This window comes from Micromys minutus (genome assembly GCF_963924665.1).
Source record: "Micromys minutus genome assembly, chromosome: 1".
Classification (NCBI taxonomy): Eukaryota; Metazoa; Chordata; class Mammalia; order Rodentia; family Muridae; genus Micromys; species Micromys minutus.
This window is the reverse complement of record NC_137969.1, coordinates 79,998,449-80,025,709: the sequence shown is the minus strand read 5'-3', so window position 1 is coordinate 80,025,709 and position 27,261 is coordinate 79,998,449. Positions and strand designations below refer to the sequence as shown.

At 44.3% G+C, this 27,261-nt stretch overlaps 1 protein-coding gene across 3 annotated transcripts; it reads left to right on the top strand.

Moving 5' to 3' along the window:
* Positions 1-13,708: 13,708 nt before the first annotated feature.
* On the top strand, positions 13,709-26,934 carry SERPINC1 (serpin family C member 1; the record flags this gene model as incomplete). Of its 3 annotated transcripts, none has more annotated exons than XM_080917832.1 (7): positions 13,709-13,760; positions 15,602-15,971; positions 19,138-19,353; positions 20,879-21,013; positions 22,886-23,276; positions 25,083-25,147; positions 26,758-26,934. In XM_080917832.1, the coding sequence occupies exons 1-7, from the start codon at positions 13,720-13,722 to the stop codon at positions 26,932-26,934; spliced, it is 1,395 nt and encodes a 464-aa protein (XP_080773958.1). In that variant the 5' UTR covers positions 13,709-13,719. The 3 variants fall into 3 exon arrangements, with proteins under 3 accessions (XP_080773958.1, XP_080773957.1, XP_080773959.1); XM_080917831.1 differs by having other exon boundaries at positions 20,876-21,013; XM_080917833.1 differs by lacking the exon at positions 20,879-21,013.
* Positions 26,935-27,261: the final 327 nt, after the last annotated feature.

The window sequence follows — 27,261 nt, the reverse complement described above, 5'->3', positions numbered from 1 at the left end:
TTCTAATGGCGTTATTACTCAGTGATGCACAGATGTGGTATTTGCCCTACTGGCAGGCAAGCAAAGGTCTGGCAAAGAATGATAACCTGCTATTTCTTTAAGGAGCGCCAAAGACTTGTGCTTTACTCTGTTTTGGTTTTAGGAGAAATAGTAGCCATTTTGATTATGAAGTCTGGTAGTATTTGTAAGTTGATTGTACTGTGTAATTGTCTAAAGTTAATTGTTAAGGTTATCTGGCCTTATAAAATGTCAAAGTAATAAAAAATTATCAGTTTCTCTAAATCAGTAAATATCATCCTTGATAATATTTGTTTAAGCAACTTGCTCTCCCTTTGGGGGACTATCTTGATGTAATACTATCTTCTGTGTTTTTCTGTACTTTCACTTGTGCCTACAGGACAGTGTACTTTCACTATGGTCAAGTCCTGGGTCCAGGAATTCTTCCTGAGCTTGACACTTGTGAGAAACAATTAACTGTAGTTACTTAGTAGCTGCTCGGCTTATGTTCAGGGACAGCTTATTTTCACTAAAAAGGATTCCTTTGCTATTACTTTTATGTACAAATGGTGGTAGAATGAAATTTCACTATATTTTTCATTTGGGCTTTTAAAGAATCAAGAGTTCAATATGTAAAATCTTTGTGTAAAAACCATCCATAATGATTTACTAAAAGATATAGTCTAATTGGTTTTCAAGAGGAATTAATGACCTTGCAAATTAATGGTAGTATTACACCTTTACACTCTTGCCCTATAAAAGGTTTGAGTGTGTTAAAATCTTAATTGTTAATTTATGCTTATAGTGTTGCAAAGGGATCTCATCCCTGACAATAGATTGAACAACCTCACCGAGACAGCTGTCTACTGCTGACACCATCTTACTTGCATGCTTGTTTTCAGAAACACATCGACGTCTACCTTGGACAGCTATGGCTTTTGTTTTTAATAGCTCAGCTTTTTAAAAATTCCTGCTGAAATGACTTGCTGGGGGGGGGGTGGTAAATTGTGCTAACATTTTTTTTAACCTTCTCAATCAGCTCTTCTGAGCCACTTCAAAGAGCTGGCGTGGTTTTTTGTTTCAAAAAGTATAGGAAGTAACATTATTTAAAATTTTAAGATTTTATTTCTGTAATTACTAAAGGTGTTTTTGTAAGTAACAGATTTTAATTGATTAGTCATTTTAGTTACATTAATAAAGAATAGGAAACTGCCACCCCAGGAGCAAGTGACACCTTCTAATAAGTGTTCTCAGTAGGTAGGTTTCGATACTGCACTGAATAAGTGGGTAAAGAGCCCTTGGAATCCCATTGTGATAGTGATAAAGGGACTTCCCTTAGCACTGGGATTGTTCTTAGAGCCTCTGGATTTCAAACAAACACTGAATTTCCCTGAACTTATTCTTGAGCAAAATAACCTTCATTTTCACAAGAAAGTAAGGCCTTGTAACCCAAGGTGGAAAACTTAAACTTTAAGACAATACTGTGTCAGAAAAATGTGTATTTAGAAAAGAGATCCTGTGGAGTTTGTATATTATATAGAAGATGATGGAAATTTGTTTCTTTGTCTTTTGTATTGAAGACTCATTCTGGTTAGTTCTTCATTTGTTTTTTTTGTCTTTTAATGCTACGTGTGTAGACAGAGCTCACAAGTCTTTGGCTCCCGTGTTAGGTTGTACACTTAGAGTCATCTTATAACTGGAAACTGTCAGGTGGTCCCAGCTCCAGCGAGCAGGAAAGGTCAAGGAAAGGATGCAAGGCTGGCTGGGTGGACAGTGCTGTGGGGTTTGTGCTTGGTTTTGGTCTCCTTTTAACAATTGTCATATTTATAATTTATTGGTGTAGCCTCTCTGTTCATTGGCTGGCATTTCACAGTAATATCCAAACAACCCCATAAAACTTTATTCCTGTACTTACAAACCTTTAAAGCTGTTTTCTGTGTAGCTAACTAAGATAGTCCTGAGAGACTTTTACTCTCGCTTTTCACTTATCCTCTCTTACCCTTTGTCTTTGCACCTTCTGGATACAAAAAAAAAGCTTCACTGGTCATGGGCCTCAGTGCCTCTAATGAATCTGGCTTTTCAGATTATCAACAAGCCTTTCACCCACCTAAAGCTTTCCAGTTGTGAGGTTCCTCTTGTGTGTGCTCTTTTCCCCTTCACCCTGCAGCCCTTCCCTGCCTATGCTCAATTGGTCTCATGGCTCACACCAGTCTCCTGAGACATTCTGCACTCATTATCACCTTTTTGGGTGGATTTTTCTTTGTTTTGATTTGTTTTGATTTTAAAAAATAACTTTAACATTGATTCATATTTGCTTGGGATAGAGCTTATGTAATTTACCAATCGTATTGATTGTATGTGATTGTGCCCTGCAGAGGTATACTTAACATGAGTAATCTTAGGTTAGTAAAGGAGTCATGAAATTTGAGTCAGAATAGAGATGGCTTTATGGATAGTGTGAATTCCCTTCTCAGAATCAGTGCTACGGAAAATACCATTTTAAAAGGTTTTCCTACATTCCTGTATTTTTCCATTGCCTCAGCTCCCTATTGTTTTCTACCTACCTGCTCACAAGGTTTCTTAGATTTAGCCTTAAACTAATAGCTGACTTTTAAATGAATGAATTTTGTGAAATTTTACAGTTGATAACAAATGATGAGTTGGACTTCACCAGCCTGTGGCCAACTCCTTACCGTCTGGCCAACAGTGAAGTTCTCTTGGGAGGCATTGTCTTCTGAAAGTTGTTTTTGTATGGGGAAAAAAAGAACCTTGCTTGAAATGGAACATTCCCTTTCTTGTTTAATCTGATTAATATTTCCATTTTTAAACAGCTTTCCAAACAAATGAGGTGGGAAAAAAAGAACTAGGAGTGTGTTTAGGGCTCCCGAACTCTGGATCTGAATGATGAGTACATGTACCACGTGTTGCATATTCTTGAGAAGATTAAGGCCTTCTCTCTTAATTTTGTATTGTTTGTGTGCATGTTGTTTATATTAAAGATGGCACATTTTGTTAAAATGCTATTTCCTTTATTACCTTGGAAACTGACTCAGCCTCTTGTTGCTCCTAATTCGGGTTTAAGGCTCTTGTAAGATGCAGATAAAAGGATTCATTTTAACAAATAGAAAGAAGGAGGTGATTCACCTTTTGGATTGTAAATATATGAAAGTGTCTAAAGGTCTTTATCTGCTTTCTGTCAGCATTTATATTAAATGATAAATTAATGAGGAAGAACAGTGTGTAGTCTTTTTCTTATAAATGCGTGTCATCTCATTCTTATCTTGGGATTGTTGACAAAAAAATTTAAAAGCTAATTGGTGCAAGTAAGCACACTGGATGTCAGTTTCCCTAATGGGATTCCTGTAGACTTGAGTATGCTGCAGTTGAGAGGCAGGCCTGGTTCAGAGGCTGGGAGAGCCATAGTCAGTGAGCTGTCACAACTTTAGTTTATGACTTCTCATCAAGCCAAGAGCATCTTTTTGCCCAAGCAAAATGGTCTTCCTTCCTCAGACAAAATACTTGTCTTTTTATTTACCACCTGACTCCCAATTATTCTAAAGCTTTTTAAATATAAAGACACTAAATACACAGTAACTTTATATTATCTTCAGACAATGCTTTAGTTAGCAGTTCGGTGGCATGAAGGGAGGTGACTGACTGGGGGAGATGGATGAGTAGTTGGAAGTGCTGTCTTCTTTCCCAGGGGACCAGAGTTTAGTTCCCAGCACCCACATGAGGCCTCTCAGGACTACCTATAACTAGCTCCAGGGATCCAACCATTGCTTTCTGTCTTCAGGTACATAACACACTTAAGGTCTTAAAGGGGGAGATGAGTTATTACACATTACAAGACATTTATGAAATAAAGTCAAATGTAACATGTAGTAACAGTAACATACTTTTACATAATTAGGAATGTTTGATTACATTTTGGATATTAAATAGTAAGACTGAGGGTATGTTCAGTTCACAATAAAAGACAATGTCTTGTCTAAAATTTTTATGTGCATCCGTGCTTTGCTTATATATAAGTCTATATAGCATATGCATGCAGTGCCTGTAGAGGCCAAAAAAGACATCAGATTTCCTGAAATTTGAGTTACAATTGGCTAGGGCTAGAACCTGGATCCTCTGGAAGAACAGCATGTGCTCTTAACTGCTGAGCCATCTTTCCAGCCCATATTTTTAAAAGATATATATATATGTAAATCATAGTTGGAATTCATTTTAAAATACTTTCCAGTGAAAATTAACAGGGATCACCAGCAAGGGGTTATAACATCCACCAATAATTACTAAATATAGACCACTGATACCATGATTGACCTCTACAGAAGGAGCCATAGTAAAGGAGTTAAGTGCTTGTAGCCATCCTTGAAAAATGATGAAATCTAGAGTGGAAATTTCAAAACCAAGCCTGTCTGCCACCTAAGCTAGCTTGACCTGTGTAGAATATAAGCAGGAGGGAACTGTCTGACCTGCTAAGCAGAAACTTACGTGGACTAAAGTGAATTTGTTATATGTGCATAAATGTTTTGTCCCAGTGATCAGCTAGTTAAATCATGCTTTCCAGCCAGTTTGGGTGTTTACAAAACCATAAGAAAGGTTAGGTGGGAGAAAAGCAGGAAAGGCTGTAGGAGCCAGAGGGGTTAAGGACAGCACAAAAAACCTGACAGAATCAACTAAACTGAGCACAAAGGGCCTTACAGAAACTGAACCGAGGAGCATGCAAGGGGCTGACCCTCTACACATGTGACAGTTGTGTAGTTTGGTCTTCATGTGGGACCCCTAAGAGCAGGAACAGGAGCTGTCTCTGACTCTTGTCTACCTTTGGGACCCTTTCTCCTTACTGAGCTGCCTCAATGGAGGATACACACCTTGTTTTACTGCAACTTGATCTGCCAAAGCTGGTTGATACTTGTGGGAGGCCTCCCCTTTTCTGAAGAGAAAGGGAGGGGTGATTGGGAGAGAGGTGGAGGGAAAACTTTGGTCAGGATGTAAGTAAATTAAAAAATCGAACATTCAGGGCTGAAGAGAGGGCTCAGCGGTTAAGAGCACTGATTGCTCTTGCAGAGGTCCTGAGTTCAAATCCCAGCAACCACATAGTGGCTCACAGCCATCTGTAATGAGATCTAATGCCCTCCTCTGGAGTGTCTGAACATAGAGACAGTGTACTTAGAAAAGAAAGAAGGAAGAGGTTAGGCATGGTAACACACCTTTTATCCCAGTACTTAGAGGCAGAGGCAAAAGGACCTGTGTAGGTCAAGCCTGATCTACTTAGCAGCTTCCAGGACAGCCAAGGGAAGGTATTCAGAGACCCTGTCTTACCCACATACACCCCTGTACCCTAAAAAAGTAGGCTGGAGATGGTGGCACTGCCCATAAATGAAACACCACAGTGAACAAGAGTTGGAAGCCAACTTATATTACATTGTAAATTCCAGGCTAGGCTGGGCTACACCATGTCTCAAAACAAAACAATCGTCTCAACTACTAAACTTCCATATGCTTAACAAAATGGAAAGCAAGAAAAGTACCCTCTGCCCTCGGTGAGCTCTAATTACAGGCTTTTAAAATAGCTTAATCTTGCTGGCTATGGTAGCACACCTTTATTCCCAGAGGCTAGGAGGCAGGGCAGCTTGGTACAGAACGTTCAGTGTCAGGCCAGTCAGGGTTACATAGTGAGATGATGACAACACTAACAGAATTATCAAAGAATTGTAATTATCTTTTGAACTGTGATACTGAACAAGGTTTAACTTCATTGTACAGGACCCTAAGTTTGATCCCTAGCATCATCCCTAAAGAAAACTACATATATTTTGTGTGTGTGCGTGTGCATGTGTGTACACATAACCTTGCTTGGCTGGTGAAGATCTCCTGAGGAAACTGCTATGAAGGTAAGACATGAGCGTGTGGAAGTGTGGAGAGGGAATGTGATGCTGAGATTCCTAGTAAGAGAAAGACTGAATTGGAATAGGGACACTCATTACAACTACTATAGAAGACAGCTGGAGAGGTGCTGTTTGTAGCTTTCTTTACTCTGACAAAGCTTCAGGAATGGCCACACTACCAACCCCACCCAGTTTCCCTTGACTCCGTGGGCAAAAGAGGAGGTAGGGCCAGATGGCAAGGTCTGCAGCCCATGCCACAGTGTGGTGGCACTAGTCTCTAATTCCATGTTAGATCAAGTTCAAGGCCAGCCATCTTCAGCTACACTGGCAAGTTCAAGGCCCTGGGCTACATGAGACCTGTCTAAAAATCTAAAAACAGCCTTGTCCCAATAGTAAGGAAAATGTAAGCAGAAAGTAGTATATAGGGAAATACAGCATAGATGTGTGCCTCTTTGTTCACAGTTATTGAAAAATGTATGCACGGTGTTCACTGGTGCCCTTGGTAAAGTGCAGTGTGGTCAGCTGGGTTGGGGTGGAGCTTGCAGGCACCTGACAGAGGATTGCAGTGTGCAGTGTCCAGGGTGGCCGAAGAGGACACTTGCGTAACACCATAATAGGTCATTTTAGAAACAGATCCGGTTTGTATCTGAGACATTTAGTGAAATGGTAGGGTGTAAGACATAGAAGACTATATCTACCTGAAGACTTTAAGGGGAGAGGTGAGCAGGGTGACTCTTAGCTGGGCTTACATCAGAAGAAGCAGGTAAATTAAATGGGAGGAGCCAGGGTTCCTGTGGAGCCATGAGCAGGCGCAGAAGTAACGAATGAGTCCAGTGAGGCTTCCAGGAGTTCAGGTGCCTTTTGTTTGTTTTAGGTATCTTTATTTCTTTTTGAAGACTTATTGTATGTGTATGTATGTGAACTATGTGTGTGCCTGATGTCTGTAGAAGTCAATGTTGAATCCCCTGGAGCTGGAGTTATGAATGGTTGTAGCACACCATGTAGGTGTGGATTCCCTGCAAGAAGAATGGACCCCACTGCTGAAGCAGCTGGCCCTGAGTTGAGCATAGATTGAGAGACTGGATTAAAACCACTGCGTTATGTGAGTTTTATCCTTTAGCACTTAAATACCAATGCAGATGTCAAGCTGGACATCTGTGTATAGCGAGGCTGGGTTTCCAATTGCAATTGGCTTACAAGAAATTAGGGCCTGAACCAGCCCAGAGGGCCGGAGTAAGAGAGCAGATGAGAGTGCTCCTTAGTCCCCTTGACCAAGCAGTAGATCTCTTTGGACATCCTTTTCGTGACATCAAAGGCCTTGGAAATAGTTGCAGGAAAAACCTACAGTTATTTCAGTCTGTCATACAGACTCGTAAACTCCCAAGTCCAGCTAGGACCTAAAGGTGCTCTTTTGTACCTCTTTGTCTCTGCACACGCCTTGTCATATGTCTAAACTAAACCTTTATCTCCCTGGACAGTTAGGATGCACCTAGATTCAAAGCATGGCGTACCTGTTTCCCCACGGTGGGAAGGCCTTTTATTTTATTTAATCTGTATTAGGTTTTTTTTTTTTTGTTGTTGTTGTCTGTTTTTGTTTTTGTTGTTTTGTTGTTGGATTTTGTTTTGTTTTTGAATACATGTGTCTGAAGCACATGCATGCAGTACCCAGTGACACCAGAAGAAGGCATCAGACCTTCTGGAAGTGAAGTTTAGAGAGTTGGGAGCTGCCATGTGGGTGCTGGGAATTGAACCTGGAACCTTTGGAAGAGTTGTCAGTGGTCCTGCTGACATCTCTACCGCTGAGCCATCTCTAGCCCGGGCCTCAGATCTTTAACTGAGTTCTGATCGTTGTCATGATACATTCATTCTCATACCCTCATGTTCTCCTTGTCCCTTAAATGAACTCGTAAGGTTTTGCTAAAGCAAGGCATGGATGTGGGGAAGACACAGTAGTCCTGTGACTGAACTGTGGTCATGTGACTGAGCAGCTTTAACCATGTTTCTTCCTAATGCTTCCAGGTCGGACTCCATCCCAGTGTCTCTGGGGAGGCTCCCGCTCTGCCTGACTCTGTCCTCCGCTTTTCTTCTGTGGTTTTCTCTTACCTCCTACAGCGTCTGAGCTGTGCGTGCAGTGGGCTTTGTCCCCACGCAGCTCTTGTCTCACCTCCCAACCTTGATTAATATTTCTTTCTAATTTGTTATGTATTTATTTGCCCTAGGCATGAAACAGCTTTAGCCATCAAGCCTGGCATAGGGATAATTAGCTGCCATCTGCTCTGTCCCTGGCTGGTATAACAACACCACTACCACTAGGTGTCTCTTTGCCCACTGCCAGGGGGTATTTCTGTTGTTAAGAAGTGGTAATGCCTATTTTTAAAGTCTCCATAATCTCCCCATTAAGGAAGTATCAACTGCTAAATCAGGGGGAAAAAAATCTGCACCTCTGCAAACATAAATGTTTATTGAGTCCGATCTCATTCAGAGCCCACAGCTGTGTGCACTGGGCATGTTCACTAAATATTTGCTTTTGTGGTTTGATTTCCCTGAAACTCAAACTGGACTTTCTAGCGGTTCCAAGGACTGGGGCAAATTCCAGTAAGATGCTTTAAGGCCCTGTGAAAATCAGCCAACGTGATGATGCCGGGCTTGCTCTTGATAAGCTTCATCCTACCTTAATTATCACCCTAAGATCCTTTTTTGACAGTCCAGAGGAGCTGGACATGCCCTTGCTCTGAGGTTCTGTGTTCCCTTTCCATGGAGTAGCTCCATGGACAGGAGTTACTCAGTAACCACAGGAGGATCTGAGCTACTGTTTGTTCCTTGCCAAGGTCTTACTATGGGGTCCAAAGACGAACACCATAGCCCATGACATGAGGCAACAAAGACAGGGGCAAAGCAGCTCAGACAGCAGGACTGTTTCCACCACGTTGTCTTTCTGATGGCAGTGTTGAATGGTGTAGAGTAAGACGGGTGTTTGCTTCTTGGCCAAGAATCATGGTTAGGTGCTTGTCTTTCAGGAATGGAATCCTAGTAGTGTATTCCAAAAATGTCAACAGCTGAGAGTCAGGAAGTGCTTGGGCTGGTAACCTCCAGTTCTTTGCTGCAGTTACAACTTCATCATGTAACAGGAAAACTGAACAGCTAAGAAGAACTGGCCACAGGATGCTGGGGCTGTTAGGGGGCTGTGCTTGTCTGGGATGCATATCAGACACTCTAATACACTCTAGTCCACTCTAAACCAGTATCTGTAGCCAATGAGAAAGCCTGTAAGGCCATTTCTGGGACCTGCACTTTTGAGGGCATTATGAACAACCTTGGGACTCTCCAGAGGAAAAGAAGCAGAGGGTGGGAGAATTACAAGCTTTGCACGGGGGAAAAACAGTCAGCTGAAGCAGAAAGATGTAGAGTTTTGATACCAGCCTGGGCTACATAGTAAGAAACACCTTGTCTCAAAAAACAGGGTGGAAGGGAAAAACAAAAAACAAAAAATGAAGCAGACACAGAGTTGTAGCCAGAGAAGACATGGACAGTTCCTTAATAACACACAGAAGAGCTATGAAATGGGGCTGGAGAGACGGCATAGTGGTTAGAGCTCAGGTTAAGAGCAGTGAAATAGCTATCAGGGGAAGGGCTTGGACCTCATCTCCCCTAACTTTGTGATGGCGGCAAGTGCTCAAACCAAGTAAACAGCCATTTGTTTCTTCCATCTGTAAGTGTGGCATGGTGATGTCCTGGTAGAGCAAACAAGGCGGTGTCTGGAAGAGCAGCCAGCATAGATTCTTGTGTATAGGATTTTGAAACCGCACCTCATCCTTGGGTATTTGGAATTTGATACAATCCAATAGCTAACAGCAAGATAATGGTTAAATTTCAGACAGTGGAATATTCTTAGACAACCATTCCTTACCAGCAGACACTGAAGTGGGCTTCCTCCATTTTCCCTCCCACCTGACTGGGGACCAGCCAGCCCCACCTTTCAGGTGCTGCCACCCTCCACTAGAACTTCTCGGCCCACGCCTTGGAGTGACAGGGCACTAACCGCCCTTGTTGCTCATCAAGTCAAGACCTATTGCATAAGTGACATTTTGATGGGTTAAAAAAATCAAAGAACTAAGTCAGACATGGTGGAATAAGCTGTCATCCCGGCAAGGAGGCTAAGGCAGATGGGTTCTAAAGCCAAGCCTAGACGGAATCATATAGGAGATTCTGCTTGAAATCAAATTGTTATTGTGTTGGTCTCTTTTGTGTCAACTTGACACAAACTACAATTTGGGAAGCAGGAACCAAAATTCAGAAGCTGTTCCTACTAGATTGCCCTGTGGGCAAGCCTGTAGTGCATTTTCTTGACTGGTAGTTAATGTGGAAGGGCCCACCTCACTGTGGGCAGTAGCCATCCCTGAGCGGGTGGTTGCAGTTGCTATAAGGTGGCAGGCGAACAAGCCAGGAGGAACAAGCCAGTAAGCAGCATCCCTCTATGGTCTCTGCCTTAGTCTCTGCCTCCAGGTTTCTACTTGGAGTTCTTACCCTGGCTTCCCTGGGTGAAGGACTATAATTGGGACATGTGAGAGGAAATTAACCCTTTCCTCCTCAAGTTGCTTTTATGGTGTTTTATCACAGCACTAGACCCTAACTAAGACAAACATCAACAAGAATCGAGCCCGGGCAGAGGTGACACATGTCTTTAGTGTAGCACTTAGGAGGCAGAGGCAGGCAGATCTCTGAGTTCGAGGCCAGCCTGGTCTACAGTGTGAATTCTTAGACAGCCAAGACTACATAGAGAAACCTTGTCCAAGAAAGAAAAAAGAGAAAGAGAAAAGAAAAGGAAAGAAAGAAAGAGGAAAAAGGAAGACATGATTGCTAGAGTGCTTCCATACCAGCAGGAAACCGGGGTGTGGCTCCTCAGCACTGGACATGGCAGAGGCAGGAGGATCAGCACTTCTGAGAAAGGACAGACCCTGTCTCAAAAAAAAAAAAAAAAAAAAAAAAAAAAAAAAAAAAAAAAACACCATAGTCCTCAGCAGTCCCCTTCTTCCCACGTTGCTCTGGGGATCCTTTGTCAGTCCAGAGAGAGGACTGCTGCTTGCATGGGGCTGTTTCTGGTGGCCAAGTTGATGCCTGTGCAAGCAGCCCAGAGCTTGGACTCCTGAAGTGGAAATGGCGGCCCAAAGAACAACTTTCCTAACGGGACTTCAGGTGTTTTCATTCCCCAGAGCAAAGGTAGAAGGGGCTGCTTCCCCGTGGCTTCAGCCTCCCAACCTGAAAATCATGCCTCAGTTTTCTGAGGGCACTAATTTTCTGTGTGTGTGTGTATGTATGTGACTCTGTGTGTGTATGTGACTCTGTGTGTGTATGTGACTGTGTGTGTGTGTGTGTGACTCTGTGTGTGTGTGACTTTGTGTGTGTGTGACTGTGTATGTGTGTATGTGACTCTGTGTGTGTGTGTGACTCTGTGTGTGTGTGTATGTGACTCTGTGTGTGTGTGTGTGTGTGTGTGACTCTGTGTGTGTATGTGACTCTGTGTGTGTGACTCTGTGTGTGTGTGACTGTGTGTGTGTGTATGTGACTCTGTGTGTGTGTGACTCTGTGTGTGTGTGTGAGAGAGAGACAGAGAGAGACAGAAAGAGAAACCTTGAAAGTTGCTTAAATTAGCAGGTGAAACTCTGACGAAAAATAGTATTAATATGTATAGAAATCTAACAATGTTTTGTATGCTACTTATAAACTTTCAAAATGTCATTTAATAAAAGGGAGAGAACTAATTTGCTGGCAACAGTCTCCACCAAGTAATGAAGGCCAGATTTTCTCAAATTAACATGCTCATGTACTTCAAAAATGTCAACCATGATAAACAGCTGGAGGGTAAGGGAGACAGCTCAGTGGATAAAATCGGGTGACCTGGATTTAATCCCCAATGGCCACATAAAGGTGAAAAGAGAGATCCAACTCCACAGAGTTGTCCTCTGACCTTCACACATGCTGTTGCACATGTATACCTGTAATCACACACATGTTTCATACATACACTAATGACAAACATTCTTAAAATATTTGTTTGCTTGGGTGTCTGTTTGTTGCATGTGTTCTCTCAAACATGCCACAGTGCTGTTGGTCAGAGGACACATGTGGGCTCAGATCTCTTCCTCCACTACCTGTGTCCCAAGTCATCGGGTTGGTAGCAGATGCCTTTACCCACTGAGGATCTTGCTGCCTTATACCCACTTCATGTATGTTGGTTATGTACACAGCTGCTCCCTGACCCTGAGGAGAGCCTCACCTGGCTCCTAGTGCATGCTTGCAGCACATCTTCTACTGGCTGAAGAGGTGATTTTTTTGTTATCTTTAGTCAAGGGTGATGGTGGCCTTTGAGCACCAAATTCTGGCATCTGTCCTTCAAGTGTCCTGCTCGGTCATGCCAGACCTTCATCATGGCTTCTGTCCTAATGAGTTCTTATCTGGAGAGTGGCGCATTCCCCCACAATTTCTCTTACTCCAGACTCAAGTCACACAGAATGCTGAACACAGAGCAACCCTAGTGATAGAATTTTTAGCTATTTAGAAGAAGATAACAACAACAACAACAAAATGAGCCTTCTGTCTCCTCTAGTTTGAATTTACGTAATCTCCCCCCTCAGAACTACTAAAAATATTAGTAACAGCATACACAGGCATTATTTGGCTTGTTCACTCTTTAAGAACTATTTCTAGCTGGAAGGTGGGGGTGGATGCCTTAATCCCAACAGTCTGGAGTAAAGGCAGGCAGATCTCTGAGTTCAGTGCCAACCTGGTCTACAGAGTGAGTTCCAGAACAGCCAGGGCTACACAGAGACACTCTGTCTCAAAAACAAAAACAACCAAACAAAAAACAAACTTAAAAACAAAAAGAAGAACAACAACAACAAAAAAAAAAAAGCAGGTGTTTGAGTAGTTCAGAGTTGCTAATAAGTCCCCAGGAGAAAGGCCCTTCCTCCTGAACTAAAGAAGGGTACGGACAAGAAGTTACCACTGAAGTGAAATGTGTCAGACATGTCCAAGGAATGAATCGTGAGAACAGGGAGAAAACAACTAGTGAGCAGCAGAGGTGGCTGTCCGAGGAAACAGCATCACCATGTCAGAAGCCTTGGACAGAATCTAAGCAGCAACCCTTCAGCAGAGGGGAACACATCCCTCCCCCAAGGGCCTGTCTGACTGTAAACCTGGGTCATGGACATTTTCATTAAAAAACTAGTTTCTAAATAGTTTTGCGATACTCCAAAAGAAAAAAAAGAAAGAAAAGGAAAATATTCCAATAGTCGCTGCTCTTGGGCACAGTGGGGGAAACAGGTGGAGGCTCACACATGTAATCCCAGCCCGAGGAAGGCAGAGACAGAGCAGGAGTTCAAGCTCAGCTTTAGCTACATAGCAAACCCATGAGCAGAGCCCATGAGAGGCAGGCAGAGAGCAATAAAAGCAGTTGCTCCCAATCATAGGCTCTGCTTCTGCTCTCCTGACAGACATCAGACTTTTCCCACAGAGCCCTCCGGAGTCAGGAATCTCCTACTCGGGTGTGAATTCTCCATGTTCTCCCCTTTTTCTTACAAAGATGGGAGAAGAATGAAAGGCTGTGGGCAAGAAGAGAAGGCCACACTTTCCCTAGGCTTGACTGAACTTTAACTTTTCTACTAATTAAACAAGGAGCTCTTCTATGCTTTGCTTAACCCTGGGAACTGGTCATCAGCCTTTGACCTCAGCCCTCCTCTCCTGACTAGCTCCCTCCCCTCCTGGCCTCTGGACCTCTCTCAGTTTTCGGAGTGATTGTCTCCCCTGGCCCTTCGCTGGAGAAGAATCTGCCATGTATTCCGTAGGGATAGGAAGCGTGGTTGCTGGAGAGAGGTAAGCGGTGGGTTTTTCCTCTCTGAGTTCTTGCTGGGTTTTCTGACTGACTCACTAGAATGACCTCTGACATTTCTGAGACAACCAGGCCCTCTCCCTGGTAGTTAAAGACCTTTTTGTAAGAGGTCACCTAAGTCACACCTGAGGTTCTTAGCTCCTTCAGAAGCGAGAGGCAGGTGCCCCCCTTGAAAAGAGCTGGCAAGCCAGAGGCACGTCCAGGGCAGCCTCCTCAATTGCTTTCTGCTCCTCTTCCTACTCAACTGTCCCCCACCTGCCTCTGGAACCCCTGACCTCCTCCCAAAGCCTCGTTCCCCTTTCTTGACTTCCTTCTGGATACCACACCCTTCTTGATGTTGTTGGAGGAAGCTGAACAGGAGGAGGGAACTTAGCCACTATGGTTCCCAGCAGAGCTTAGCTTCTAGTCACATTTCCAAACCACCCAAGACCAAATTGGGAAAGATAAGACAACAGAGATGTTCTCTCTCCCTTCCCTCACCTCCTTCTCTTCCCTCTTTCACCTCTTCCTCCTCCTCTCTCTCCTCCCTCCTCCCTTTTTCTCCCTCCCTCACCCCTTTCTCTCCTCTCCTTCACCCTCTCCCCTCCCCCACCCCTCTTTCCACTCTCTCTCTCTCTCCCCTCCTTCACTCCCTCCCTCTCTCCCCCCTCTCTCCCCCCTCTCTCTCCCTCCCTCCCCTCTCTCCCCTCCTCCACCCCCTCCCTCTCTCCCCCATCTCTCTCTCCTCTCTCCCCTCTCTCTCCCCTCCTGTCACTCTACCTGTTGGTGTTAAACCACAGCAAAATCCACCAATTGTTTGGCTGCCCTAACCCTCCAATTAGCCCATCTCCTACTGAGCAGACTACCTCAGCCAGGCTCTTTCTTCCAGAAAAGACTGGAAAGCCTCAGTGCTCAGATCCAGCCTCCTCCCTCAGACTCAGTCCTTCACTGACTACCCACATTCCCTTGCCAGCTTCACTACTTCACGTTTTAAACTGAGGTGTTATGTAGCCCAGGTTGCCCTCATTCTCACGATCCTGTTGCTTCAGCCTCCCAAATGTTGAGATTAAGGGCATATACCTCACCACATGTGCTACTATCTCATTTTTTTAGGAAGAGATGCCAAGCTGGGCACAGTAGTACGGGACTAGAATCCCAGCATTTGGGATCTGAGGAAGGAATATCTGAAGTTCAAGGTCATCCTGAGTTACATAGCAAGAATGAGGCAGCCTGGGCTACTGAGACCCTATTAATCCCCAATACCCTCAAAGTGGGATTATTTTTACTTTTAGGGACCCACGTTAGAAGCTATTAAGAAATTTCAGGGACAGAAACTAATGAGGGCAGAACCACGGTAGGTCAGCAAAGGTGAGCGGGTTAGGGTATTCACTGAATCTGGAGTCTGACGCAACCAGGAGGGGGAGGGGAGGTCCTGGGTGACTTCTAGGTTTCTGGACTGGTGTCAGGATCCACGGGGATGAAGGATAGAAGAGCAGGTGTGTGTGGGAGGTGACAGCTCAGCAGGTCACATCTCACTGTGGAAATGAATGGAGGCTGGAGCTGCTCCTTTATTGCATTACCCCCTTCGCCAAAGCCTGTCCTTAAGATTCAGGCTAAAGTCCGTCCTTGTCTGGGATTTTCCTGAACCTTTCAGGTGGCTCTGTTCTCTCTCTCGACTCTACCTGGCACATGTCGGAGTTCCATTCATCAAATAAAACTTTGCATTCTTCCTTAGCCTAGCATGGACACACACACACGCACACACACACACACCTGTCCTGCCTCTCAGGAATTAGACTGTGGTGGTATGTGGGGATGGGGAGTCACGGCTCTCTATCCCTTGTAGGAAGCTTTGTCTCCTCTCTCTGCTGCTTATTGGTGCTTTGGGCTGTGCTGTCTGTCATGGAAACCCCGTGGACGACATCTGCATAGCGAAGCCCCGAGACATCCCTGTGAATCCCATGTGCATTTACCGTTCCCCTGTGAAGAAGGCCACTGAGGAGGACGGCCTAGAGCAGAAGGTTCCGGAAGCCACCAACCGGCGGGTCTGGGAACTGTCCAAGGCCAATTCTCGATTTGCCACTAACTTCTATCAGCACCTGGCAGACTCTAAGGATGACAACGACAACATTTTCCTGTCACCCTTGAGCATCTCCACCGCCTTTGCTATGACCAAGCTGGGTGCCTGTAATGACACTCTGAAACAGTTGATGGAGGTACAGTGTAAAGCCCTCTTCCTCTTTCCTGGCCGGGGAGCATCTCTTGGACTTCCTTATGTCTGATGACAGACACATCAGGTTGTGTATGGGATCTCACTGTGGGGTATGATTTTCTTTGAATCACTGCTTCATTGTTAGAATTTTTCTTTTTTTAATGTGCGTTGGTATTTTGCCTGTTGTGAGATGCCATGCGGGTGCTGGTGCTGCTCAGCTATCTCTTCAGCCCAGGATCTTTTTATTTATTTATTTATTTTTACTGTGTAGCTCAAACTTACTGTACGTAGCTCTAGTTGGTCTTGAACTTGTGATGATCAACTGGCCTCAGCTTTATGAATAGAAGAATTACACATTCTTCTACTAGAATTTAGCTAATGTTAGCTACAATGTGGCTAATTATTTTTTAATTAGGCAGAGTTATTACCAGAATGTCTTCCTCATAAATGTTTTATTCTCTCTCGCCTAAAAATTACATTACTTATTATTATTTGAGGGGGGCATACATGTACCATGGCATGTGTTCGGAAGTCAGAGGACAACTCTCCTTGTTGAAGGAGGTTCTGTCATTTCTGCCGTACCACACAGTCCGGGCTGGCTGCCCTGCAAGCTGTCTGGTGACTGCTCCACTCCACATTACTGTAGGGGTGTTGGGATCATGGACGAACGCCACTGCACGTGACTTTTTGTGGCTTCCAGGGACCAAATGCAGGTTGTCAGGCTTGATAAGAAAATGTTTTTATCTGCTGACTCATCTTGCTAGCTCATATTCTATGCTGTTCATAAATAGAAAACTGGGATTACCACTTCTCTTTTCAGTCATGTTCTCTCTCTGTCTCCCCCCACCTTCTCTTTCTCTCTCCCTTTCTTCCTCTCCTCTTCTCCCTCTCACTCATTTTTGAGACAATGTCTCACAATGTTTCACATTGCTCTTGAACTTGGGGTCCTTCTGCCTCTACTTTCCAAGCGCTGGGATTACAGGTGTGTACAATGTCTGTTATTTATATATTCTTTCATCTGATCATTTTTACGTTTGTTTGTTTAAATCCAGTACTACCGCTATGCTCGGCCATATGTTGTGAAGACTCTATTCTCTGCCCTGATAGGAAAGACAATCTGCCATCCAGTGAGCTCAAGCAAATTGGCTCATGGGGAAGATCCTGGGGTACTGTATAGAGAGACCTGGATCCCATAAAGCTGAGAAGTCTCAAAGAGACAGACTGTTTTAGAGCTATGGGAAGTACTGATCATTTCAGATCAGTGGTTCCTGCCCCTCTCCCCTGCCCCCTTTTTGGCAGGTCAGGGAAGAAGGGGGATAAAGTGGAGCAAGATAACAAGAAATGTCATGGTTGACATGACCCGGTATCACCCTAAGCCATGGATGGAAACATGATATCTTCACTCTGCCCTTGGCCTGAGTGCTCCACTGGCTTTCTCCAGATCTCAGTCTGGAGACACAGATAAACGGCAGGTGGGCCAAAGCCCCTCCAGCACGGCAGACAATGTCCTCTGAACGCAGGACGGTTTCCTTCCCTCTTCTCCAGCAGTCAGTTTCCACTGAACACCAGTGATGTGTTCAGACCCAGGCCTGGGGTTCTCCACACCGCCACTCCATGGTTAGAGGCTCTGGATTCTGCTTCCGCTGTCCCCAGCACAGCACACAAGAGACTGTCCTTACCCTGATGAGTGTTCCTGCCGCTCTTGCGGATGACTGGCGGCTGATCACATTATAACTCCTCCTGGGGGATTTGTACACAAGGGCGCCAGTCTCAAGCACTGCCTTATATTCTGTCTCCGTTCCCTGAATGTGAGCGTTAACATGACCTTTCCTATAAAAACAAACAAGATCTGGAGACGTGGCTCAATGAGTGAGCACTTGGCTAGTAATATGCAGAACTTGGGGTTACTCTATCAGTGCAAAATAAAACAGAAAGAACAAACCATGAGGCAGAACAACTCTGCTGATCCACACATGTCCTCTGAGTCCCTTCTACATATCTCACAATGTACAGTGTCACGTATAGAAAAAAAAAAGGGATACGGTTCTCTCTTTAGAGCAAAGAGAAACCTATAGAGCTTTTAGTCACAAGTGATAAGAAGGGACCGGAGGAGAGGGCTCAATTGTTGAAGTGCTTTGCCTTGCATGTACTGAGTCCTGAGTTTGAGCCCCAGAAACTATATACATGGGCATTGGGGCACATGCTTGTTAGCTCCAGCACCAGGGAGGTAGAGATGGGCAGATAGATCACTTGCTGACTAACCAACCATCTTACCAGCTCCAGACCAGTGAGAGACCCTGATTTACAAAGGGGGAAAAGGTAGGTCTGAAGAGACAGCTCAGAGGTTAAAAGAGCATCCCTTTCTTCCAGAGGACCCAAGTTAGATGCCCAGCACCCATGTCTGGCATCTCCTACAACTCTAGCTACACAAAATACAAAAATACAGTGCTGTCTTCTGGCCTCCTGAGGCACCCACATATATGAGTCACACATTCACCACCCCCAAAATAAATACATTTTTTTTTAAAGGAGAAGAAGAAGGTGTATGATATGTGAGTAACAATAAACAAGGTTGTCCTCTAACCTCTCTGAGCATGTGCTCATGGGTACACACAAGCACAGAGTGCATATCAGAACATCAGGGAAACTTAAGAGGATGAATAACACCAAAAAGCCCTTTCCAACCTGAAGAATGAGCAGAGAGGTGGGGGAAGCAGTCTCACCATTTTGTGCGTGGGTCTATAGCAGTTCCTACACTCTGACTGACACACACGTGGCTCTTAAGTCCCCTTTAACCCTGAGACTCTGATTCTGGGTTCATTTATTTCCTTCTGACACAATCTTTTCCTCTCTCAGTCCTTCTACAACCAGTATTCCAGAGCCCTCAAGAGTGCTGACCCAAGCAAATGCTGTGAGAATGCTTGTTACAAGGAGATGCGCTATCTTGGTTCCTTTAGGTGTCTGTGATTACTAAGAGGACGTCTCCCTTCACAGAGAGAAAGCACCCTGCATTGGTCTACGGTCTCTTAAAGACCTGGTGGCATTCCCGCCTTTTGATCTTCCCCAATTATGTTTCCAAAGCGAGCTATACCAGTCTCGGTCCAGCACTGTACTCTGTACCCATGGTAACTGCCCAGCCACACCACCCCATCTTCTTTTGTCATCCATAGGTTTTTAAATTTGATACCATCTCCGAGAAGACATCCGACCAGATCCACTTCTTCTTTGCCAAACTGAACTGCCGACTCTTCCGGAAAGCCAACAAGTCCTCTAACTTGGTATCGGCCAACCGCCTTTTTGGAGACAAATCCCTCACCTTCAACGAGAGCTATCAAGACGTCAGTGAGGTTGTCTATGGAGCCAAGCTCCAGCCCCTGGACTTCAAGGTGAGTTGTAGGGTCAGAGTCCCCGCCACTCAAACTGATAAGGGAGAGAGACAGGATCCATTGAATGCTGCTTGCAAATGGCTGGTGGAGGCGGAGGACAAATCAGAACCCAGGGGACACACCCTTTATTAAGGCTTCACAGAGCAATGGTCCTCAAACCTTCAGTCACAGAGGCCACTTTTACGAAGGTGTACAAGGAATTACTTTTTCTTTTGATCTCCCAAGTTCAAATATATCATGGCCAAATAAAATTGGTACATGATGCCTGTTCCACTCTCCCTTGGAGATTCATGAAGCACACAAGCCTATTAAGTGTTTTGAGGAAGTAATACAGCAAAGAAATACCTTGACTTCTGTTGTAGTTACTGTTCTCTTGCTGTGAAGGGACACCGTGACCAAGACAACTCTTATAAAAGAAAGCATTTTGTTGGGGCTTACTTACAATTTCCGAGTGTTAGTCCTTTTCCTTTATGGCAGGAAACATGGTGGCAGACTGGCAGGTATGGGGTTGAGAAGTTACTGCCTGACCCTAGGCAGACAGAGAAAGAGAGACGCTGGGATGGACGGGTAAAGCCCATTCCCAGTTACACATCTCCCCTTAATCCCTTTCAAAAATCCTTAATCATCTGGGGACTAAGTGTGCACATTTATGAACCTCTGGGGGCTGTTTCATTCCAACCTCCACAGCATCATTCTGTCAGCATTTTCTTTTCTTTCTACCCCTTCCCCCAAGCGCTACCCCCAACCCCAACCCCCAGACAAGGTTCCATTATGTAGCCCTGACTGACTGGGAACTCACTCTGTAGACCAGGCTGGCCTCAAACTCTCAGAGATATGCCTCCCAAGTGCTGGAATTAGAGGCGTGAGCCATGGCTAGTTGGTCAGCATTGTATACATTTCTTTGACTACAGGGAACTGGCCTCTCCTATCCTCTTTTAAAATGAATTTATTTATTTTATATTTATGAGTACACTGGAGCTCTCTTCAGACACATTAGAAGAGGGCATCAGATCTCATTAGATGGTTGTGAGCCACCATGTGGTTGCTGGGACTTGAACTCAGGACATCTGGAAGAGCATTGACTGCTCTTAACCACTGAGCCATCTCTCTAGCTCCCTCCCATAGTCTTAACTGTACGATCGGGCATTTTCTCCTACTGACTGTTTGGAGAGTATGCTTCTATGAGTTTAGGGTTTCCAGAGTAGGAGTACGTAATCGTAGCTTTCCCTTTTATCTATCCTGATCTGTGTCTCCTCTTTTTTCCTTTTCTGCTTATAACATTTATTGACAGGCAGGGCTCTGGGTGTGATCTCTGTCCTGATAGAAGATTAACCACATGAAAAATCAGTGACTGTATTGGACAACTGAGGGCTTCTTGGTGTGGGTTAAAGTGATGGCTTCTTAACCAAGCATCGGAAAAGAGCGGGGAGATGAGGGGTAAAGGAAATTCTGCTTGGGGAACTTGAAAGTCAGAGCTAATGAGTCGAGCGGGTGGGTAGGATTATTTTCCTGTTTTCCTTAGGAGAATCCAGAGCAATCCAGAGTGACCATCAACAACTGGGTAGCTAATAAGACTGAAGGCCGCATCAAAGACGTCATTCCCCCAGGAGCCATTGACGAGTTCACTGCCCTGGTGCTGGTTAACACCATTTACTTCAAGGTACTTCAACTGGTTCAAGAGATCACGAGGACTTCCTCTCACTATTACTCTATTAATCACAGGTCAAATCCCTCCTGAAATGGTCCATGCATGGTCTACGCAACCATATAAATCTGACGAGAGCCTACAGGTCCAGAGGCTTAGTAGTGTCCCCAGGCTGGGGCAGACTGTGTGAATTTACTAAGCAAGCATTCCTCAAGATATGAGAAATTTTCACACTTACGTGACAATTTCTGCCATCCAATTAACGTTTTCTTTTCTTTTTTTGAATTTTGAGACAGGGTATTAGGTAGCTATGGCTGTCCTGGAACTTGCTAAGAAGACCAGGCTGGCCTTGAGCTCACTGAGATTCATCTGCCTCTGTCTCCCGAGTGCTAGGATTAAAGGTGTGTGCTATCACACCCAGCTCTGATAATGGAAACAAAATGATTTTACTGACAATCATCAGTGATGGAGTTCCCCACTGGCAAGAGAAGTTTCTATTTAACATGATTCCTTGGAGTTCTGAAGCTTCGGGTGCTAGGCTTACCCCAGAATAAGAAGTGGGTTGTTACCATAGCTTGTTTTCCTCACAGAGACCAGGGTTCTGAGGACAGTGGGAATGAACACCACCCACACTCTGGAGGACCATCCCTGCAGAGCAGCTGGGATGGTGAGGTGTTGCTTATCCTCAGACACAAACTGTTTCATTCCTCCTTTCTCCACGTGGCCTGGAGACTGAGCCACTGCTACTGTCAACCACTCTGCCTCTTGGACCTTCCCTCTCCTCAAGAACAGAGCAGACATTTCCACAGCTCGCTTACTGTTAAGGGAACAACTTGCCATTTATTAATACTCTAAATCCTCATACCACTGAGGGTGAGACCTTGGGCCGTTTGTGCAGTATGATTACCTTGATTTAAAGCTTGGCACCTTGTTTCTAAGTGTACAAATCTCTTGTGAGTTACTGAGGAGTTCCTGGGAACTTTCCTATGGCCTATTTCTGCATATATAAAATGAGGATTTTATATAATTCCCATTTCTATAATCCTATTTCTGCATGTATATAATGAGGATTCATCTATTTTATAGGTTTACCAAAAGGGTAGAGAAGGTAACACAGGCAAAGTACTTAGGTGTTGTAGATGCTTAGAGCACACAGTTAACATTGTAAAGTCATTGACTCCAGTGGGTGAGAAACCATCTCTCAGAAGAGTTAACTGACTTATCTCAAGAGCAAAGAGCCAGAGAATGATAAGGAACGAGGCAGGAAGCCAGCCAGGAGACATTCCCTGCCTGGTGGGACTTCCAGACAAATCACTGGGATTGCTGTCTGTGTCTGACCTCTAGCTCAGCAGGAACAGAGCACAGAGTTCTGGGGTGGAAGCCCTGGGAAAGAGGCTGGTAGAGCAGACAACATGAGACAGAATGAACTTGCAAAGGAGAGTAGGTTATTCTAAGGGTTAGACTTTCCTGACTTAAAAGCAACACAATAACACCAAAACCAGGCAACAACAAAAACACAATACCAGGTTGACAAGATGGCTCAGCTGGTAAAGGTGCTTGTCCCTGTACCTGGCCTGAGTTTCATCATGGAACCCACATGGTGGGAGAAAAGAACCATTTCCTGAACACGTGCCCCTTCTCTCAAATGTTAAAAAAAAAAGTAAGATTGATGGAAATATAGAAAATATAGAAAAGACACAGAACAAAACACACAGAAATAACTGCATCACTAAGACATAGCCTTTTAACACATATTTACTTTTTTTCCTAGTAACTCCATTTATATGTTGGTGCAATCAGATACTATGATTACGTCCCATATAAGTAAGTATCCTGCTAGGATATTTTTGTTCTTGCTTTATGATTCTCCCACTTGACATCTTTCAGGGCCTGTGGAAGTCAAAGTTCAGCCCTGAGAACACAAGGAAGGAGCCATTCCACAAAGCTGATGGGCAGTCATGCCAGGTGCCTATGATGTACCAGGAAGGCAAATTCAAATACCGGCGTGTGGCAGAGGGTACCCAGGTTCTAGAGCTGCCCTTCAAGGGGGATGACATCACCATGGTGCTCATCCTACCCAAGCCTGAGAAGAGCCTGGCCAAGGTGGAACGGGAACTCACCCCGGAGCTGCTGCAGGAATGGCTGGATGAGCTGTCGGAGATGATGCTTGTGGTCCACATGCCCCGCTTCCGAACCGAGGATAGTTTCAGTCTGAAGGAGCAGCTGCAAGACATGGGCCTTGTTGATCTCTTCAGCCCTGAGAAGTCCCAACTCCCAGGTTGGTATAGGAGAGAACTGCCTCCTCTCCACCCAAGGTGGTTTAACCAAAAGGGGAAATTGAGGAAAGCACAGGAAAGAGTGCCAAGCCAGGACACCAGGATTCGATCGTGGCTCTGTGTTAAGCGTGGGGTGCTGCCTTGTGCTCCTATGCTCCCTGTGAAAGAGAGTGTTTGCTCTTGTTCCCAGGAATGCCACCAGCATGTCCGTCACCTCATGTCTCTGTTCTAACAGGGGACATCAAACCTGATGGGGAAGAATTTGAAAAAGCATTGGAATTCAAAGAGACAGGCATTAAAAGCCAGGCATGTTGAGACCTATAATTCCAGGATTGGGAAGTAGGGTAGATCTTTTGAGACAATAAGATCTTGTCTCAAAAGTAAATAAAATAGGGACTGGAGAAACACCTTAGCAGTTAAGAGCATGTATTATTATTCTTGCAGAAGACCCAGGATCAGTTTCCAGAATCCATGGTAGACACTTTCTGTTACTCCAGCTCCAGGGGATCTGACTCCATAGGCACCTGCACTCATGTACACACACACACACACACACACACACACAATCTTGAATAAGATAAAAATAAAATGTGAGAGTAAATTAAAATAAAAAAGGAATCTTATGGAGGTGCATGCCTTAAATACCTGCACTTGAGAGACATAGGCAGGCAGATCTCTGAGACCAAGGTCAGCCTGATCTACAGAGAAAGTTCCTAGATAGTCAAGGTTACACAGAGAAACCCCATCTTTAAAACAAAACAAAACAAAACAAAAAAACAAAACAAAACAAAATAAATAAGTAAATAAAGAAATAAATTTTAAAGAGCTTTAAAATACTCACCCCCCACTTTTTTTTTGTTGAGGCAGGGTCTTCTGTAGCCCAGGTTAGCCTGGAACCCATGTGTAGCTAAGATTGACTTCATACTGATCGTGCAGTCTCTACCCTGAGAGCTGTTTAATCCCTTCAATCATGTACACATGGTATATCACCATGTCTGGCAAGAGCTTTTACATATGAATACACATACTTATTTATTGTTATGTATGGTGTGTGTAGGGGAATGTATAAGTGTATGGAGGTCAGAGGACAACTTTCAAGGGTTCAAAAGCATGTGGAGCCCAGGGATTAAACTCAGGTTGTCTGGGCTAATGGCACATCCCTTACCCGATGAGCAATCTCATTGGCCTGCAGAGCTGGGTTTGGTGGCACACAATTATACTCTCAGCACTCAAGGCTGAGGCAGGATGACAGTTTAAGGCCAGCTCAGGGGCTCAAGAGATGGCTTAGTGGTTAAAAGCACTGACTGTTCTTCCAGAGGTCTTGAGTTCAATTCCCAGCAACAACATGGTGGTTCAGAACCATCTGTAAAGAGACCTGATGTCCTCTTCCTGTGTGTCTAAGACAGCAACAGTGTATATAATTCATATGCATATAATCCTTTAAAATAAAAATTTTTTAAAAGGCCAGCTTAGGCCACACAAAGGTTCTATCTAAAAATGACTTAGATCAGGTAATTAGATTTATCTTTATTGGGCCATCTTAGTTTTGAAAGCCAAACCTTAAAAAAAAATTACCAGATTAGAAAGACATATTTTTGCTAGATATAGTAAAGTTTTTCTTTAAGAACAGAGTCCCACCCTTCCACTTTCCCAAAAAAGTTGACAACAGATTAAATTCACCAGATCCAGGTCAAAGAAGCCAAAATAACCCACTGTTTTTAAGAGGTATCCATTGAGGGAGTGAAGGGTACTATTAGGGAGGCTCAGCAATCTGCTTCTCAAATCACAGTCCCTGTCCTTCCTTCCAGGGATCGTTGCTGGAGGCAGGGATGACCTCTATGTCTCTGACGCATTCCACAAAGCCTTTCTTGAGGTGAGTTTAGTTCCCTTCACCTTTGGCCCTTATCAATCTTATCAATTTGCATTTCTGGAGTTTTCTGCTGCTGTTCTGGTGGAGACAACAGGTCTCTGAGCAGCAGGGACTGTGGCAGAGGCATATGCACGTGGAGAAGCTTGTAGTCTTTTCCACGAGATCTGCCATCGAGAAAAAAGATATGGCACTTCAAGTAAACCCTCAAGCATTGGCTGTTTGACCTTCTCTCCTGCTATAGAGACATATTTAGAGGGTAGCCCAAGGAAAAGGATGTTTCAGGAATGTGAAAAGCATGAGTAACTGAATCTCAACAGATCTGCGCATAAGTGAAGAGGGTGAAGAACAAGTGAACATAAGAAAGGGGGTTACTAATGAGTATGAGTCACCTTAACGTCAGTGTGTTCTAGAACCATCTCCATACATAGCATTTCAGGAAACAGGCGGGCATATGTAGATCTTGAGAGATTAACTACACACAGTGGTGTGCTGAGGCTGAGAAGTCCCAGGGAGGAAATGGATAGAATATTGCTGTCTGTCTTCCCCCCAGCTGAGGTGTGCATAGAGTTGTGTGTTAGCCAAGTTGTGACAGCTTGTAGTTGTTCTGGTTCTTAGCTTTAGCTGGGGATCCTTAATCCTGGAGACTGAGGATGGAGCCTGAGAACTTGTTTCTTTTTGTTGATTTGTTTTTGAGAAAGGGTTTCTCCCTGTAGGCCCTAGTCATCCTGAAACTTGTTGGAGAATCTGTTTCTTTAAAAAGATCCTTGGGAGACTTTTTACAAGTTGGTTTGGGGCCCAATGGTGTAGACTGTTCTTCATAGAAGACTGAGTAGAAAGAGATGGGCCAATGTTAGACAAAGCTTACAGGACTTGGCTTTGCAAAGAAAGGTTGCAATTAGTGAGAGATGTTCAGAGTATGGTGCCAGGGAACTAACTCTAGGATCCAAGCAAGTTCAGTGGAAACTGAAGGAAGCAGACTGATGAGGGTCAGGTCAAAACATGCTGGATCGCATCTTCACACCACTTAGAATTTAGTCCCAGAATGAACATGAAATAGATGTGGGACACCAAAGGGAAGGAAAAATAAAATATTAACCAGCTCCACAAAGCAGAGAGAATTCAAGTACTTTATTAATAGTCAGAGACAGGAGGCAAAGGCAGGAGAATTGCCACAAGTTCCAGGCCAGCCTGGTCTATACAGAAAGTTAAAGGTTAGCAAGGTACACACACACACACACACACACACACACACACACACACACACCAGGAAGTCACCTGACACAGGAGGCTCTTGAATGGCAGGTTGACCTCAGTACTAGAGTGCCCAGCAAGATCATATCCCAGAGAAGTCAGTAATATCAACAGTTGTCATTTTCTGAAGGCATCCCTTCAGCTGTGTCATTGTTCGAATACTAGTTTTTTTTTTTTTCTCCTCCTGGTTATTACTCTAAGAAAAACACCTCACCCAAAATACTGAATATTAAGAATGAGTAGGTTTCTGGAGGGAACCATTTGTGTCTGTGTTACCAGGGTGAGCTGCTGTGTCTGTGTGTGATTACGTGCCTATGATGGATGGTAGGGTAGCTAATATTTGTTTCCTATGTAACCTGCAGGTAAATGAGGAAGGCAGTGAAGCAGCAGCAAGTACTTCTGTCGTGATTACTGGCCGGTCACTGAACCCCAATAGGGTGACCTTCAAGGCCAACAGGCCCTTCCTGGTTCTTATAAGGGAAGTTGCACTGAACACTATTATATTTATGGGGAGAGTGGCTAATCCTTGTATGAACTAAAATATTCTTAATCTTTGCACCTTTTCCTATTTCGGTGTTGTGAATAGAAGCAAAAATAAATAAGACTGCCACCTCACAGGAATGGATGTTTCCACTTGAAGACAAGAGACTGAAGTACAGATGCTATTGGGGTACCTGTAAAATGCCGTTTTCACCTTTTTTCTACCCAGTCATCACTTTTGGGTAAATGAAAGGGAAGAAGCCAGCCATGGTGGCACACACCTATATCTTAGCACTTTAGAAGGGAGACACTGGGGAGTCAGAAGTTAAGGCCAGTTGAGGCTGGGCTGCAGAGTGAAAGACCCTGTCAAGATGTCTTCCTCTCCT